General features: G+C 41.1%; 1 protein-coding gene across 3 annotated transcripts in view; it reads right to left on the bottom strand.

Annotated features, from left to right (window-relative positions):
• The window catches only part of LOC118406541 (neuron navigator 2-like), a 239,444-nt gene that overhangs the window by 178,931 nt on the left and 42,252 nt on the right, over positions 1-18,261 (bottom strand). The window contains exon 1 of one of the 3 annotated variants that reach the window (XM_035806625.1): positions 11,237-11,753. The exons of the other annotated variants lie outside the window; for them this stretch is intronic. Within the exon in view, the coding sequence (XP_035662518.1) occupies positions 11,237-11,281 (45 nt within the window). The 5' untranslated portion in view covers positions 11,282-11,753. Of the gene's footprint in view, positions 1-11,236; positions 11,754-18,261 lie in introns of those variants that run through there. 3 annotated transcript variants of the gene reach the window in all.

The raw sequence follows: 18,261 nt of genomic DNA, 5'->3' as shown, positions 1-18,261 counted from the left end.
TAAATTACCATGAACTGTGTGAAGGTAAGGTTGTTTGTTTGTTTGTTTGTTTGTTTGTTTATTTTTGTTGTTTTCTGTTATGTTTGGTCCCATAGGCTATTCCTTCATTCCTCTGTCTGATGTTATGGTCATCTGGCATATTTGTCCTTGATGCTTGGGGTTTAAATCATGATTGTTAAGGTTATGTTTTTCTCAGTTTGGTCCCTTGAGCAAAACACTTCATTCTTCCATCTCATGTTATCTTGATCTGGAAGATTTGCAATGAGTGATAGGATCCAGCCATGCAACTTTCACCTCATTCCTCTGAACTTGTAAGTACATAAGAAAATCCTTATCAAATTCCAGCTTACCGTTGACAAGTAATAAAGACATACAATACATTCACCCGGACAGGAGACCTGGCTCATCCCCATCTTTTAATCAGCTAGAGGAGTGAGAGAGGAAGGGTATGCCACCCCGTAAGGGGCAGTATAAACTATAACGGTGCTGTAATACACCTGAAGACTCTACTACTAGTAGCAGTACTCTTGAGCATAGCATAGTATAGTAGTATATGGTGATATTCTAAGGATCGAAGATAAATGTATAATAGTATAACTAGTAGTTATACTATTATACATTTTTATCTTCGATCCTTAGTATCATATTATGATGGTAATTTGGGTCTCCCTATCAAATGTTAAAGCTTGACATTGCATACTAAATATTTGGTTGACAAGTATGATACACAAAAAGGTTACTGATATGTGGACCATACAGGTTGGAGACAAAACAGGTGTCATGCGCAGAAAAACACATAAAAGTTTGAATCTAATGACCCTCACAAAACAACTATATACACTGTAATAGATCTACAGTACTTCTTGTCTTCACTAACGTTAAACTTGTAACTCAATAGATACAATTATTAAAACAAAAATTAGATGCACAATTCCAATTTTGAGGTGCAAAAGTGTGTAGGCAGTATTTCAAACACGAGTACTGTACTATGAGAGGCATCTATTGTGACTATCTGCTACAAGACTATCTGCTAAATTTAACCTATGGCCTCATCTGAACCAGACATTTATGATTGACAGCTCAAATGGACAACAGTTTGACTCGCTCATCCCTTCTTAATTCACTTGTTTGGCGCTCACACATGTTATAGATGTCCACTGATTGATAGCTCAAGTGCCTACAAGCGATTTAGCTGATAAACGATAGGCTTATAAAGTTAGAGGTCACAGGCAAGGTCAGACAGGAAAGGTCACCTTCGACCTTTGGTCAACAAATAAGGACACAGATCTTGTACCTGGTACCATGATCCTCTGCTGGGTCTGCTTAAGGTAAACAAAAGCCCTGGATAATCTTTCATGGTGTATATAATATGACTGCTTACTGCACTTTTGCAAAACTTCTGTTCCATATGAGAAGTTAAGATATCAGACAGGTGCTTAGGAGACCCTAAATCTCAGGGTATCTATTATTTCACGTAACTCGTAGGCTACTACCTTGTCCCCCCAACGACCAGAAGGTCAAGGGACTAGGTAGGTAGTAGGTAATTTGTAGGTTTAGTACTTGGAAAGTAGTCTTCTTTACTTAATACTTGGTGTGACAAATAATTTAGCATAATTGCCTCCCTTAATTTTTGCAAAATGAGTTCTTCTGAATTCAATGTAATGCACTATCAGGATCCCCCATGCAGGCCCTCATGGATGAGCTCCTCTTCATCCCATTGTTTAGCAGGAACATCTTCTAGATCCATCAGGAAACAGCTGCATCATTGGACAGACTGTGATCTCATTAGTACAGGAGGAACTCCAACCACTTTGGTCCCAGGAATGTGTTAATCCCGCCCACTGCTACAATATTAGAGACCTGATCATCACATAACTATGGAACAGCTGAACTGGCATGTCTACAGCTCGTTGGAATATGGGCATTAAGAAGCAAAGAGCAAGACTTCTGCTAATAAGGAAAAGAACAATTGCCTTGGAAACTCAGCTCTTACTATCTACAACTGTACTAAGGTTTTAATGCTTCAACAGGTGTTGTCTTTTGATGCATGAATAAATCATTTTTTACCTCAATCTACATTATACAGATACTGGGAAAAGCTCAAGCAGCCGGTACTGCCGGCCGGTACTGTACGTTTGTGTGTGTGTGTCTGAGTGAACAAGATAACTTATGAACGTCTGGAGGGATTGGTCTCATACTTGTATGTGGCGGTGGGATGTGACGATTACTGGAAATGATTAGATTTTGGGTCACCTAGCAGCTTCCCTTGGTACTGCAGTGGAACTTCATGTTTAGATATCTTCCGTTGATTTACGGATGTTATTATTGAGATCCATGCTACTTGAACCATCACAATCTGAGTGAGCATCCTACCACCTAAGAGCCTGGCTCTCCTGTAGGTACTTATTCCCCCTCATTAGCAGCAAAGCTGCTGACCCCCACTGGGTATTAATGTAGGACCTGTCAGCACATAAGCACTCCAACAGCTGAACCACATGCTGACAGGAATCTTGTGAAATACTACTAGGCAAAAATATAGGGGTGATTTCTGAAATCATTACATTCTGAAATCATTATAACAACAGCTACCGCAAAAAAAAAAAAAAAACATCATCGTGCAACGACATGCCAAACCACAGACGAATGCGGCAAACAGAACACAGGGATATAGGTGCGAACACTCAAGACATAGACCTACTACAAATAGTACAATACTCTGTCGACAGTCACAGAGTAATAATCTGGATAAAAAAAATAATGCCATCTGGTAGGGGACTACCTCCCAGCATGCATTACTAATTAAGACAATATCTATTACAGCTATCACATGCAGATTAGATCATTACAAGGAAGCAAATGGTCAGAAAAATGACCAGGTATATTCAAGGGACAATTTATGGCTTTAAGAGTCATTGCTACATGTGAAAACATAAAAACACAACCAGAACCTAAGTCAGAGTTGAACTTCCTTCACAGCAGTAATGACAACATTAAAACACCGCCCAGCTGCAGAGCCTGCTTTTCAGGCTACAACCCCAGCACAGAGAAAGATTCAATACATCCCACAGAGAACGTTATCTGTACCTCCCAGCTACAGATAAACACAAGACAGACGGACTCTGAGGTGGCCAAACAAATCCAACTTTTATCAGGGTAACAGATCACAGCCCTGAGCACCAAGGCTGTTATCATCTGAGGAAAGATCTAGTCTGTTTCCCTCTGCGCTTCCTCTACATGTTTTTCCCCTCTCCTCCCTCTGGCTAGGATAATTGCTCAGTCATGTGCCTCCACCGCAAATTACCCTGGGAGCCAGACAGGACCGGGTAGCCAGCCAGTTTTGTTCTGGGAGCCAAGGCAGTCAGCCCGCTGATCTCACATAAGCGCTCCAGGGAGTTTAAGCCTAAAGGAGTTATCGATACGCAGGTGGACCTCATTGGGCTTAAACTCCCCGGGGCGCTAATAGGAGATGGGTGGGCCTGACTGTCTTGGGCCACCGAATAAACTGCCCTAGCTGCCCCAGCTGCCCGATCCTGGCTGGCTCCCAGGGTATCTGCTTCCTCTACATGTTTTTCCCCCTCTCTCCTCACTCTGGCTTGGATAATTGCTGAGTCATGTGCCTCCACCACAAATGGACATCTGGCAGGATAGCTTCTTTGGGTGGTCCATCAAATTTTCCTTACACAGATTTTTGGCACGTTTATGGAGATTTTGCAATACAGATGTATGTGGTTCACAATTGATTTTTCAATGTATTGATCTTTCAATGCACACCAAGAGCACTACAAAAAAATGGAACTTCAGTTATTTTGTTTGAACCTTTATTTATTCATGAGAACGCTCAAATCGGCCTGCAGGCTGCTTTTCCATGTGATCATCTGTTGATACCATCATTAAAACACCTGAACCGAAGTTTTTTGCAACTATTGTTTATTTGCTTTTAAATCAATTTTTATGCATATCACTACTGACAGTGACACTCAACATGGTTACTTTCTATGAAAATAAATCAATGAATCAAATGGTTTCTGGCACAACTTTATAAAAGCATATTGCAGCCTGTTGGCTAAGAAACAATCAACCTAACTGAGAAACAATAAATTTCCCTAAAGCGGCCTTTTGATTAGTCTTTACTGACACTCAACAGGACATCTTTAGCTCTTTATGTGAGATGAAACAAACTGCAGCTTCTCCCAGCAGGCTTTGCTGCCAGACCTGACAGGACACAGACAGGAGCCTTTTAACTTCTCATTAAGTTAACCTCATGGAAAGGACACAGCCCCCAGTTCTCTAGATCATCTCCATCAATACCACTGTACTATAGCAGTTAACATCGACTATCATAATTCCACCAGGACTGGTGCCATAATACCGCCACCTCAAAAAAACGTTAGTATAGAGGTATTCAAAAGATTGTCTTGAACACCGGATGTTAATTTCCTAAATGTAATACAATTCAGAATTTCAGATATTTACGTGTTGAAGACAATCTTGGGAAGGCCTCTATAACAACGTTTTTTGAGGTGGCGGGATAATGGCACCTGGTGGAATTATGCAAATGTATGTTATATATTCACCCAGGGTTGTCTCATCCTTCTGATGGAAATTTGCTTTTTGGGACTGAAAAAAAATTCTGTCAGTAGGTCTAAAAATCTAGACTTTATGACACAAAATTGATAAAAATGTATTTTTATAGGCTTGAAATTACACATCTAACAGCAAATTAAAAAGATGAGCTCCCACTGTAGATTATCTCCATCAATACTACAGCACTATAGCAGATATATTCCCTCAAATTCTTCAATTCACCTTAACTTCACCTTGGTGTATGATTGCAGTCAGTAGGTACTCTATCTGAGTAATGGTTATGACTTTACAATGTAGCAATCAGGGTCAAACACTGTCATGTTAAGCTATATAGACCTTAATGTTACAAATGTATGTTAGCTATTATTGTATGAGGGTCAGTATGGGGGGTCCTGACAACGATTTACGCTGAATTCAGGAGAACCCCCTACGTATTACGCTAAATCAAGGAAGGCAATTACGCTAAATTTCGTCACCTTGCTACGATTTACGTAGATAAGATGGTTTTCCCTACGAATTACGGGAAATAAAATAGGCTGCCTACGCCTTACGTAAAAGAGCATGCAGACCCTCTTGTATGAAACTGCAATTCAGCGCTTTGCGATGCAATATTTTTTATCTCTCTCTATCGAAACAACCAACAGAACCCATATCATATTTTTTCTGCAACATGTTGACTGATCATAACATCCTATTCTTCACGGATGTGCATGTAGAGCTTCGTAAACAAAGTCAGTGGGCGTTGCAAGTCAGGTGACACGGTTGTATATCTCTGCAAAACACATGGCCACTAAGTATGAAAGGGAATCCTGCAACTGTCACTCATGAAGTCTTTTCAAATAAAGTGATCTTCCCAGGGATGTAGCCAGCCTGAAATCATTTTCCGTCCCCTCAATCATAAATCCTCTCTAACTGGAAGGTATGACGTTCCAAATAAGGGGGGTCCGGGGCACATGCCCCCCATGAAATTTTTAAAACTAGAGCATTTGAAACGCTATTTCCTGCAATTTGAGTGTGTAAAGTTTGCTGGTAGACTAAGCTGTTCAACGGCATCTGTTTTGGTGAAAAATTACACAGGGGAGACAGTTTTCTATATCTTAAATAATCGATTTTTGTCTGCCAGAAAGGACGGAATGGGCAAATTTTTTTTCCATCCCCAGTTGCAAAATTTCGTCAAAGGACGGGTGCTGGCTACAACCCTGAAGATCTCAGCGAAGAGATTTGCATTTCTGACAACATTACTCACTGTTGGGAAAGGGCCTTGCCTTTTATCAGCTTCGTTCACATGCCAAAATGATTTTGAGTCAGAGTCTCAGCCATTGAATTAATGAATGTATTATAGCACTCACTTCACATAATACTTGGCAATGATTCCTACCACAAAAGAACTGCTCATATCAAACATCCTGTCTTTTCTAACAGGAGCTCTCTTGTGGCAGTTAGATTAGTCATAAGGCTAATGAGAAAAGCATATATCAAAGCTGAAAGAGTTCATTTCCTTTTCTCTGACTTTCTAACTTAATAAATCAGGGTTACACATTGAAAGGGATCCCCAAGGACTCCGCTGATTAGTAAGCTGTCACAGGCTGTGTCCATACACAGAGAGGGAGATTTCTACAGTAATATCAATAAAAGTCAGGACTGTCCACAGGACCCATCTCTCAACTAGTATGTAAATTTTCCTGCTGGAACTGAAAAATATTTCATCTAGTCAATTGAAAAAATCTGAACTTCTGAACATGACATGAAGTTGATGAAAATAGGCTTCCAAACGATGAGTGGGGTGGGTAAATAAATTTAAGCTGGAGATACTGAGCCTGATAAAAGTTGTCATTTCAGGGAGAAAATTCTGTAAATCTTTGCCCAAAAAAATGTCATAAAACTACAGAAAAATGAGGTCTGAACAGGAAGCAATCATCATCAGTCATCTGTTAAGTCTAGTTCCAAACAGTAGACACTTGTTAGTTCACACAGATCCATTACAGCACAAATCTACCCCTAAAAGTCTTTATGACCTGAGACCATAACTCCATCCCTCCCACCTTGAACCTAATCACTTCCATACTGCACAGGGTGAAGCCTGGAGAAAAGTATATCTAGATACTTTAGCCTTGGAAAGGTAGGAAGACTGTCTGACCTACAGGCATTCTGTCTGAAAAGTCTGCACAACATTTGTGATATCCTTATACTGGAAAATCTCTGTAAGTTCGTCTAATGTTGTAGGAAGAGAGAAGATGCATGTAAAGTATAATATATGTATAACTTTTCATTTACTACCTTTTGTATCAAAGTGCATTTAGCCCCAATGGGGCATGAATATGCAATAAACTTCATAATCACTGTCATTGTCATTATATTTCTTTCTGTTTAATTGTCTGTACATTTCCTCGTTTTCATTTGACCTTCTCCTTTATGTTGAAAAATATTTCTTACACTGTCTGAGGAAATATTTCATGAAATAGAGACAGAAATTTGACCCCATCTATCAGTTACTAAGCCAGTAATTATTGGGTGATGATGACAGATATTTAAATCCACCTGTCACTGGTGGTGAGTGATCATTTAGTTTCAATCAAAATATTTTGCATGAATAGCAACTTCAGCCTGCTTTCTCATCCCAAAAAAGCTTGTTATTATTATAAATAACGTTTTCTCAGTACAGAATATAGCTAGGGCATAGGGCTGTCTTCAGGACCCTTCCCCCGTCCGATCCTGGTATGGAATTTTGCTTCTTCAGTTCTTGGAACGGACAAAAATTTCACCCTTACAATATGAAAATAATAATAATAATAATCATCTGGTGTATTTTGCCAGCCAGTAGGTACCCCAAGTATGAGTAATGAGGCTGTTTAACGTGGTCGAGGCACCTCCTCGAGCACGGGACCCCCGTTTTACGTCCCTACCGGAAGACGATTTCATGGAAAACTTCGTGAGGCTACAGCAATCCGGTCATTCCTTGGTTGGTCCCCCATCCAAGTACTATCCGGACCACGCGTTGCTTAACTTCCGAGATCGAGGGATCGGGTGTAGCAACGCGGCCGTAGCAATCCTGACGACTTCCGGCCAAAAAATCGTGAGATTTTCGTATGGCTTTGATATAAAATGACAGATTTAACAAGGAAAATCAACACAACATGGACTCCCAAACAATGATGTGCCAATGTCAATCTTAAAGCTGGAGACAGGTCTGGTGAAGTCAAGCCCTCTTCTGAAACCCTGGACCTGACACTGCTCCCATAAGTTCCTATACCCCACAGGGAAGACTCACTTTCATCTCCTCCCCTGAACGTTTGTGTCAGGTCCTAACTAGTTCCACAGCTCACAAATCCACAACAGGCTCTGAACTTAAATCTTTTCACCAGGAAATTCCTGCTCTGCTTTCTACTTGTAGTTACCTTCTGATGTGATGTTAGCGGCTCAAGAGTCAACCATGAAAAAGAGTCATCACTGGTTAAAAAGAACTCCCTAACAAACCAACAAAGATGGTCTGTGCAATGCAAACTCCGCTGTCAACCATAACCATGGAGAAAAGAAATCATTTCTTCAAAAGAACGCAGTAACAAACCATCAAAGATGACATCATATTCTTCTACAACAAAAAATGTTTGTTTTTTAACTAAAATCATGGACACCTTGATACAATATGAGTCCTGTCTTGAATAGAATACACAAATACAACAGATCACAAACTGGAAATCCTTCTAACGCCTTTTGGCATTGACATACATGTATTGGTCTGTGTCCATTTCAGTTTCTATAGACCTCAGGCCACACAGTTTTACAAGCATTACAGCAAGGGGTTGGTCCACTGGTAACACTGAGGTCAAAACATTAGGGACCGTACGGCGTTTAGTGAGGGGGGAGGGCCGGTCGCCAGAGGGTCGGGTCAAAAAATTTTTGCATGGCCCTCCCCCCAGGTAAATTTTTTTTTGCTAGGCCCTCCCCCCAAGACAAAATATTTTTGCTTGGCCCTCCCCCCTCCTATCAACTTTGAAAAAAATATTCAAGACGCCAATAAAACACTGCGCTCCCGCATTTGGAAATGTGCTTAATAATACGTCATACTTTTTCATGATTTTCATCGAGAAGCAGATCTCCCACCCCTAGTAAAAAAAGGAAAACAGAATGGCTCAAAATATCTGCTAAATAGAGGGATAAATATCTGCTTCATAGAGGCATAAATATTTGCTTTATAGAAGCTATTTCATTGTTTTGATATTAAAACAACACCTAAAAAGCATTTGTACCTGGGTTTCTAGTAGATTTGCGCCACGAAGCGGCGCGCGCCCCGCTCCCTAAATTTACGTATTGCAAGCTCGCGGGCTTGAGCGGCTTGACGGAAACTATTTTCAATTTACATATATTTTGGACTTTTTCTTGGTTCTGTGGTGGTAATAACTTACGGAAATCGGGGGGAAAAAATGAAAACCAAAACGAGTACAGCACGATTCGAGATCATTCGACTTCCAAAACTGTAGTGGGGAGGGGGGCGCCGACGCGTGACGCTGATTTTCCCACGGCGGGGTAAGACCGGTCGCCTCTCTCTAGCCGCCGGCGGGCGTGAGACCGCAGACTTGCAGGAGATCTTTTAGAAATGCCACGCTTTTTTTGCCACGATTTCCTGCATTGCTTTTTTATGGGAAAATTTGCTGGTTAGATGACATTTCCAAAAAAAAAATACGAGGGTTTCAAGTTTTTGAGAACGACGTTCCGAACACCATGTTCGGCGCCAAAGGCACGAAGAATCGCAAGGTAGGTCCGGGAGAATTTTGAAATCTTGACCCTCTTAAAAGCTATTTCCTTCAGTTTGAGGATATATTTTGCTGACAAACAAAGCAAACTTTAATAGCATTTCAATTTAGAAATACAAAATTAAATCCCCCCCAAACACATTATCACGATGTCGGTCATCAAAGGCGCGAGGCCGGTCACGTCAAAAGGGATCCAGGGAAATTTGCAAATATTTACCCTCGAGCTCTGAAACGACATTTCTTACATTTTGAGGGCAATAAGACAGGGGTAAATTTTGCTGGCAGACTTATCTAGAGTTTAATAACATTTCTGTGCGTGAAGAAGGTTTTGGAGGGCGTCATGCATAAGCCCCGCCCCCTCCCTTTCGCATTTTCACTGTATCCCGAGCGCCAACCTTGGGCAATCCCTTGCAGAGGTCCAGAAAAATTTTGAAATCTTGACCCTCTGAAACGCCGTTTCTTGGATTTTAAGGGACATATTTTGCTGGCAGACCAATCTATTTTTTTTTGCTTGGCCCTCCCCCCAAGTAAAAAAAAATTTGCTAGGCCCTCCCCCTGGCAAAATATTTTTTTGCTTGGCCCTCCCCCCCCTGGCGACCGGCCCTCCCCCCTCGCTAAATGCCGTACGGTCCCTTATTATATGACAATTATCCAGATAGTAAATAATCACTCCCTTATTTCAGTCATCACCTATCAAGACTTGCAAGCTTGCAATCTCTGAAAAAACATGGATGAGAAAACGACCTAGACGATACAGTAGAAGCCACTTAATTGCACAACGGAATAACGCACACTTCTGTTAACTGCACGGAATTCCAAAATCCTAAACCGGTGCTGTCCAGCTAGATAGCTTCGCATTATTGCAGCATCCGGATAATTGCACGAAATTCACTGGCAAATAGGCCGTGCTTCTACTGTATTACTATAAAGAAGAGGACCCAGAATTTTGCACCAGCCCTCATGATCAGTCACATTACAGCAAGGTCTGTTTTACTAAGCAGTAAAAAAAAGCCATTAGAACTACAGATAATGTACAAGACCTTTGACTCACATAAAGATACAAAACAGGTAGCAGGCTACAACTACAAAGTAAAGACAGGGACCCCCCATTGTCATCAAACATCCACCTTGCATTAACCCTGGCTACCTCTGCACACCTCCTTCACTTTTCAAAATTGGTTCCATGCCTAAACCGTTAGATCACCATGACACTTCTATTTCTCCTTATCAGGCACCTAATCCAGGACAGAAGAAGGGTGGGCGGAATTAGAGTTAATGAAATAAAATGGGCACCAGGCAGCAGCAGGAGAAGGGGAGAGATATGGTCTTCACATGAGGAAGAGACACTGTGAGAGCACCCGCAAAGGCTTTCAGACATATTGACTGACTGGAATCAAGGCTTTACAGGACACTAAACTAATAAAGAGGGACGGGCATGGCACCCTGGCTAGAACGTTGTGTACCTCTTGAAATTCCATTAAAATAATGATCAGAAATGAAATTTTACTGGAAAACATAATGGTGCTTCTAGGGTCTATCATATTTTGTTGAAAAGTGGTAACATAATACTGGTACAATTTTGTATGTGCAAAAATAAACCATACAATCTTCTAATGTTTTGCAATAAACTGTACCAAAGACAAGATCAATTTACAGCAAATCAAAATGATTAACTCCAAAAGCAAACAAACAACCCCTGTCTGCTTTATTTGATTTATGAAGACACTTCCTTCTTGGAAGCACAGTGCTGGTGGTTGAGAATGTCCAGCTGTAACTGTCAAATTCCATCAAACAGAAAAACTGACAATTCACTAAAATAATATTGTTTCAAATACTTCACAGCAAAAATCATTATAGACTATTACAGAAACAAATTGACATTTTAGTCTCTGAAAGCTCACCTTCTGTGGCTCTTGCCTCTGTGGAATATGGTTCCCTTTTCCCATATTGATCCAAGCAATTTTCCTTCACCAGCAAAAAAATTGACTCCCACTTCCAACTTCTACCTCTCGGCTATACAGAACCGTGTCCTTGGAGTCCACAAATGTCTACAAGGTCCAGAAAGGCGGACATCCGTTACAACATCTGTGTGGAACACCACCACACCTCCTCACAATAGATGCCAACTGTCTACTGAGAGATAACAGGAACTGGGGAGCCGCTCAGGTTGAGACAAAACACGCTCGGCTTGTTCTTGTCTCACATCAAGTCACGAGGTTGCCTTCTGGCGCGACCTTTCGTAGCCAGAGGGGAGAAATAGCAGACCCGACTTAGGGGATAAGTCCACAAGGTCCGCCCGGTAACTGATGGTTTGAAAACTGTCAGAAAACACCCGGATAGACGGAGGAAGCAGATGACAAGGGGAGATGGAAGCTAGCGATTACAGGGCTCCTCTCCACAATGGGCAGGCTGCCAACCGGGGATGTACAGAAAACTCAACTGTTATCAATCACACGTGACAGAGTATGAAGGGATGGGAAATGGAACACAGAGGGACAAAGGTCAACTTTCCCCTCCTTCCTGGTTTTGGAGTAAAAGGCAGGGACAGTCAGAGGTCGGGTTTTCTGTGAGTCAGATGCATCCTGTCATCGCTGCGAGGACACCGAATTTGATTATGTTGGAGGAATTGGATTACTACAGTGGCGAGGGAGACAGGCTGTATCAACTGCTCTCTGTCATCACTCTCATTTCAAATCCTCACAGACTACATCTGTCTGATAATGTATTAAAGTAGACAAACAAAATAAAACTGACATTTGACCATCTGTACACAGTAAGAATTTTGTTATCTTGTCTTCGATGTTGACCTGTGTGTCAGAAGAAAAACATGCTTTTATGGCACAGGCAATCAGAAGGTCATGTTCCGAATGTGCAACTCATGTTACAGAAATGGAGGGTACAAGAGATCAGGCTTCAAACCAAACTGACAGGTGGCACGGGTTATGTCTGAGAAATGCCTCTAAAATTTATGACACAATGATCATAATGCCAATGGCGAATTGACTTTTATTAAAAAATGCAAACACAATGTACTATGAAGAAGCTGAGGATATTTTGGAAAAATACTGTTTGATGAAGATGTTTTTCCTTCTTCATCATGACTCATCCAGAAGATGAACCACACAGCTGTAAACCTAGCAGCTAATTTGATTACACTAATTTAATTGGATCTATAAACTTAGCACCATTATCACGTTTGCTTGTCACCATATGTTATATACAGGTGGTGGAGAAAGAACCTGCAAATACCTAAAATTCCAGAAAATAACATTTAAAATAGCAAACGTAAAACAGAATCTTATTTACTGTTCTTTGTCTATCATGGTTCATCTACGCAATCTGGTGTGCAAGATGATGACAAAAGAAATTGGTGCTTCTACGTAGAAATGATCTTTTTCTTTCTTCGGAATAAATCCATCTCTTTCTTTCTTTCTGAATGTGTTCAACTTGCCTTTTCTACGTAGGCCATGTTGATCTTAGGCAGCACCACTGGAAAAATCTTAGCATATCAAACACAATGTAACAACCATCATTAACCACAAATTTCCTTCCATCTCCCCCACAAGCCTTCCTGACCCTGTAGCAAGTCCTTGGTACGCAGCACCGTGCCGTCCCAACATGACTCATTTCCCTCTGATTGTTGTCAGAAAATTGGGGAACTGCAAAGCTTCATTAGCGCCGAGAACTGGGACATGATTAGGTTGACTCTCGCACAACGGGGACGCTGAGTAATACCTGACGCAACAATGCAGGCAAAAGTGTATCTTAATCTTCTTTCCTCTAATAAAGGCTCTATACCCTGATGAAATTTGCTCTACAAAATGAAAAACTCTTGGAAATTTCCACCTTTTGTGAAATGAATTGTTGTTGTTCCCCTAAATTATCTACAACACAGCTGGATTTTGAAGGAGCCATAGGATGGCATCCAGTCTTTATGGGTTTGAGAGTAGACAAACCTGTAAGAATGATACTGGATGGGTGGAAAAATAACTGCCTTATTTTTTTAGGTCAACAATTCGTACAAACATGTTTACATGTTTGTCCTATATACTGCTGCCTTTATTTGAAGCATTTAAAACTCCTACTGTATTTCCTGTCGAAAAACATTCAGATTCTTTTGACACCTTTCTGTTGCAGAAATATTACAACATTTACAGAAGAACAAAGAAAAGTATGTCTTCCCCTGATAAAAAGAAAGCTCCCCTGGATACCAAAAATGCTGCAAGCATCCTTCACTAGATAAGACAATTTTGCTGGTATGTAGGTTTGATTACAAGCTGAACATTTCTCCTGAACATCCAAGGCAACATCCGGATGACAACCAATAATTATCTGTGCTATGGTGTACGACTATGTGTAACAATATGCAAAGGATATCCTCCTGTCACTACATCTAGATTAGACCCTGGACGCTTTCCAGGTTGGGTCTGTACAATCATCATACCTACTTCATTTTATGGCTAACATCTTCCAAAGGCTCCATGATAGCATCCAGGATGAATTGTGTCTGCAATAGAGTCGTAAGATGCTAGGAGTCCTCAGTAGTAGGCCAGCTTGCTCAAGATTATCTTCCTCAGACTAACAGGTACCAACTACATTTGTAAGTGTAAGAGGGGAAGTCAGTGTTGCATTGAATATTCGTTCTTGACTACTTACCTCAACAATAAGAATCTAATCTTTCAATCAATCTTTCACTTCTCAAGCAAGAAAAGACTAAAGCCTTAATATTATGTAGCCTGGATACCAGACCCCAGCCCAATTTCTCAAAAATATCTATTGTGATCATACCGATGACTTAAGTTATGATCACTGTCTACACATGCATCTGTGACAGGATTACTTTCTTCTTTCAGTGATCCTCGGTATCATTCACCATCAAAGTTGACCCCATTCCAAGCTTGCAAATGACACTTCTCAGTAACAGATTATAGACTTTCATGTTTCACCTTGAGATCCTTATCTGAAAGACTGAAAATCACTATGACCTGTAACCTAGTCAATCTATACCTATACATTTTGTACATTACTGTACCATTATCTCAAGCAAGGGGGGATTAGGGGTCTTGTATCTTTCTTTTACTAACTAGACTGGCTGTTTCAGAACCATTTATCAACTTTCAAGAGGAGAGTGTGGTGTGTAGTAACACAGTGATCACTTGGTGATGAACGATTTGGATCAAAGGCTTTAGAGTTCAATTCCCATCCCTACCTATCTGAGCCCACATATGCACTCCAAGTTTGATCAATGCCAACAGAAAGCCCTTTTCTTATCAGGAACTAGATGACCCAAAAAGATACTTGAACTACTCATCCAAGAAATTGATTATGTTGAAAAGTGCTTTTAAGGTACATTTGCTCCATCATAAAGGTGATGTGGGAATACATCTATGTTACAGCCACTTACATTTATTGATCTGCAAAGAAAGAAAAGGATTTTATAAAGGAAAAGAAATGTGTCTGAAGGAAAAGTTGCAAACATAAAAATGATGCAAACAATACTTGAATGGACCAATATACTCCTATATATTGTAGACCTATTTGGTTGACAAGTACAGTTTTTGTGGCTGAAAGTTTGTTATATCAAAGACCCCGTTCACAATCAAAAAAATGAAGCGGCTTCAACGTCGAAGCCGCTTGATCCGGATCGTTTTCTTGAGTGTGAACGCTCCAAGCAGCTTGGATTTACACCGATCCGGCTGGTTTACAATCCTTCCCCGCGAGGTAGTTTGAGACACTTGCGAACAAGCCGCTTGTCTCGAATCGCGAGTGTGAACGCAACGCGGGATAGATTCTATACAAATTTCCGATTTGCCCCTGGTGGAGGTCGTACATCCGGGTACGCGGGTCCATAGGTCGCGAAACATAGCGCGGGAAACGAAACCCTCACAAGGCTACGCCACGCCAGACAGTGTGCTCGATTTTTTCTAATACTAGTAATAGTGATGTCTTCCAAGAAAAGAACGGCGCCGAGTCAAGAAAAATGGAATCATGAACAAACAAAGGCCCTGATCGGGTTGTGGGGTCAGGAAGAGACACAGAGTAAACTAGGCAAAATGCACCGAAAGCGGGACATCTTCGAGGAAATCTCGAGCGGCTTGATGGAGATCGGTTTTGAGAAGACCGCCAAACAATGCAAAACGAAAGTGAAGAACCTGAAGTCAAGGTACAGGACGGTGCTGGATCATAATAACAAGAGTGGAAATGACCCGATGTCTATGCGATATGCTAGAGAAACACTGGGCGGATCGCAATCGGCTTGCATTGTGGGCGGTCAATCGGATTGTCTGTAATGAGTGTGAACGTAATTTTTTTGAAGCGGCTTGCACGTTGAAGCGGCTTCGACGTTGAAGCCGCTTCATTTTTTTGAGTGTGAACGGGGTCAAAGTTTATAATCAACTGGCTACAATGCTAAATCTGAAAAACAAGCCATGTGGAAAGAAATTTGTGAAAGCAGATACAGCAAATTTATTTCCCTATACAGGCTCTTGTCAGTCATCTTTCAACAGCCAATAATTTCACTGTTTTCCTCAAGGCTGAAAATGTCATTGATGTCAAGGTCTCATACAGCAGGGTACAAGAGACTTAAGGTCTCATTGATGTATTACTCCGCTAGTGGATACCCTAAAAGAGATCCGAGCCAAAAGCTAAACGGCTGGATGGACGCGTGTTTTTAGCGGTGAGAAATTCCCTTTTAGCCAGCGGAACTGATATCAAAAGTTAGATTGGTGAAATTTTGTTTCTAACTGAAGAAATAAGCAGGTAAAGTTTGGCAGCCGCGCGCTAGATCGGAGGTACACAGTCCTGGGTTTTGAGTGGTGTGGTTGACTGGTGGCAGCTAAAAAGTGCCTGTGTTCCAGGAATATGTGTCTCCCCAGGAAAATCAGTCCCCCTCCTGCCATTGGTCCAATTTGAGGCCGGTGGGCGTGGCCTAAAAGTACGAAAGCCCACAGCAACAAAGACTATTATATGCTATATTTCAACATTGAAAGCTGTTTTTCAATGTAACGCACATCTTAAACTTGAATGTTTAAAGAACAAACACACTTTTTGTAGTGATTGAAAGAAGGGGGCCCTTTTTCCCGGGCAGATTAGATTTTCGGTGCCCTTAGATCTTCCGATGCCCACCCTTTTTTCATCTTGAAGACATATCTCGTAATACAGCATTAAAAAGATATGAACGTTCAGTGAACGAAAAAGGCTCATTAGTTTGGCATTTGTAGGGATTCCAGGTTAACATATCCCCAAAGGTACTCGGGATTAATGTCCCCTCAACTAAAACGTAAAAGTCAACTAGTCTCACTGTGGTCAAATTTAAAACATGTTTCTCGACTTGAAAATAATCCCTTGACACTAAATTTGAATGTTTCTTTTTGGCCATGAATGCATTACGGGTGAATGGGGACATATTTCCCCAGGGTAACCGACTGAATGACTATAACAGATGAATAGGTACACATTTTCCTAGGATTTTCTGTCCCCTCACTTAATGTATAACAGATGAATGCGGACACATTTTCCCGGGATTTTCTGTCCCCTCACGGAATGTATAACAGATGAATGGGGACAGATTTTCCTGGGATTTTCTGTCCCCTCGCTTAATGTATTACGAGAATGGGGACACATTTTCCTAGGATTTTCTGTCCCCTCGCTTAATGTATTACGAGAATGGGGGCACATTTTCCTAGGATTTCCTGTCCACTCACGGAATGTATAACAGGTGAATGGGGACAGATTTTCCTAGGATTTTCTGTTCCCTCACTGAATGACTATAACAGATGAATGGGGACACATTTTCCTAGGATTTCCTGTCCCCTCACGGAATGTATAACAGATGAATGGGGACACATTTTCCTAGGATTTTCAGTTCCCTTGCTTATGTGTTACAAGAATGGGACAGATTTTCCTAGGATTTTCAGTCCCCTCACTGAATGACTATAACAGATGAATGGGAACACATTTTCCTAGGATTTTCAGTTCCCTTGCTTATGTGTTACAAGAATGGGACAGATTTTCCTAGGATTTTCAGTCCCCTCACTAAATGACTATAACAGATGAATGGGGACACATTTTCCTAGGATTTTCAGTCCCCTCACTAAATGACTATAACAGATGAATGGGGACAGATTTTCCTAGGATTTTCAGTCCCCTCACTGAATGACTATAACAGATGAATGGGAACACATTTTCCTAGGATTTTCAGTTCCCTTGCTTATGTGTTACAAGAATGGGACAGATTTTCCTAGGATTTTCAGTCCCCTCACTAAATGACTATAACAGATGAATGGGGACACATTTTCCTAGGATTTTCAGTCCCCTCACTAAATGACTATAACAGATGAATGGGGACAGATTTTCCTAGGATTTTCAGTCCCCTCACAGAATGACTACAACAGATGAATGGGGACACATTTTCCTAGGATTTTCAGTCCCCTCACAGAATGTATTACGAGAATGGGGACACATTTTCCTAGGATTTTCTGTCCCCCCACTGAATGACTATATAACAGATGAATGGGGACACATTTTCCTAGGATTTTCTGTTCCATTACTGCATGTATTACAGGTGAATGCGGACACATTTTCCCGGGATTTTCAGTCCCCTCGCTTAATGTATTACGAGAATGGGGATGGACACATTTTCCTAGGATTTTCAGTCCCCTCACTGAATGACTATAACAGATGAATGGGGGCACATTTTCCTAGGATTTTCAGTCCCCTCACAGAATGTATTACGAGAATGGGGACACATTTTCCTAGGATTTTCTGTCCCCATTCTTGTAACACATTAAGCGAGGGAACTGAAAATCCAGTGCTCTTGCGTACCCACTCACATGAAAGGGGACAGAAATTCCTAGAAATTTCAGTACCCTCTCGTGTTCTCTTTCTAATGAAGGGAGAAACATTCCCAGAGAAATTTATATCCCCT

The sequence above is a fragment of the Branchiostoma floridae genome, chromosome 19 (assembly GCF_000003815.2).
Source record: "Branchiostoma floridae strain S238N-H82 chromosome 19, Bfl_VNyyK, whole genome shotgun sequence".
Taxonomy (NCBI): domain Eukaryota; kingdom Metazoa; phylum Chordata; class Leptocardii; order Amphioxiformes; family Branchiostomatidae; genus Branchiostoma; species Branchiostoma floridae.
Note: the sequence above shows the minus strand (reverse complement) of the source record. Positions and strands in the feature narration are given on the sequence as shown.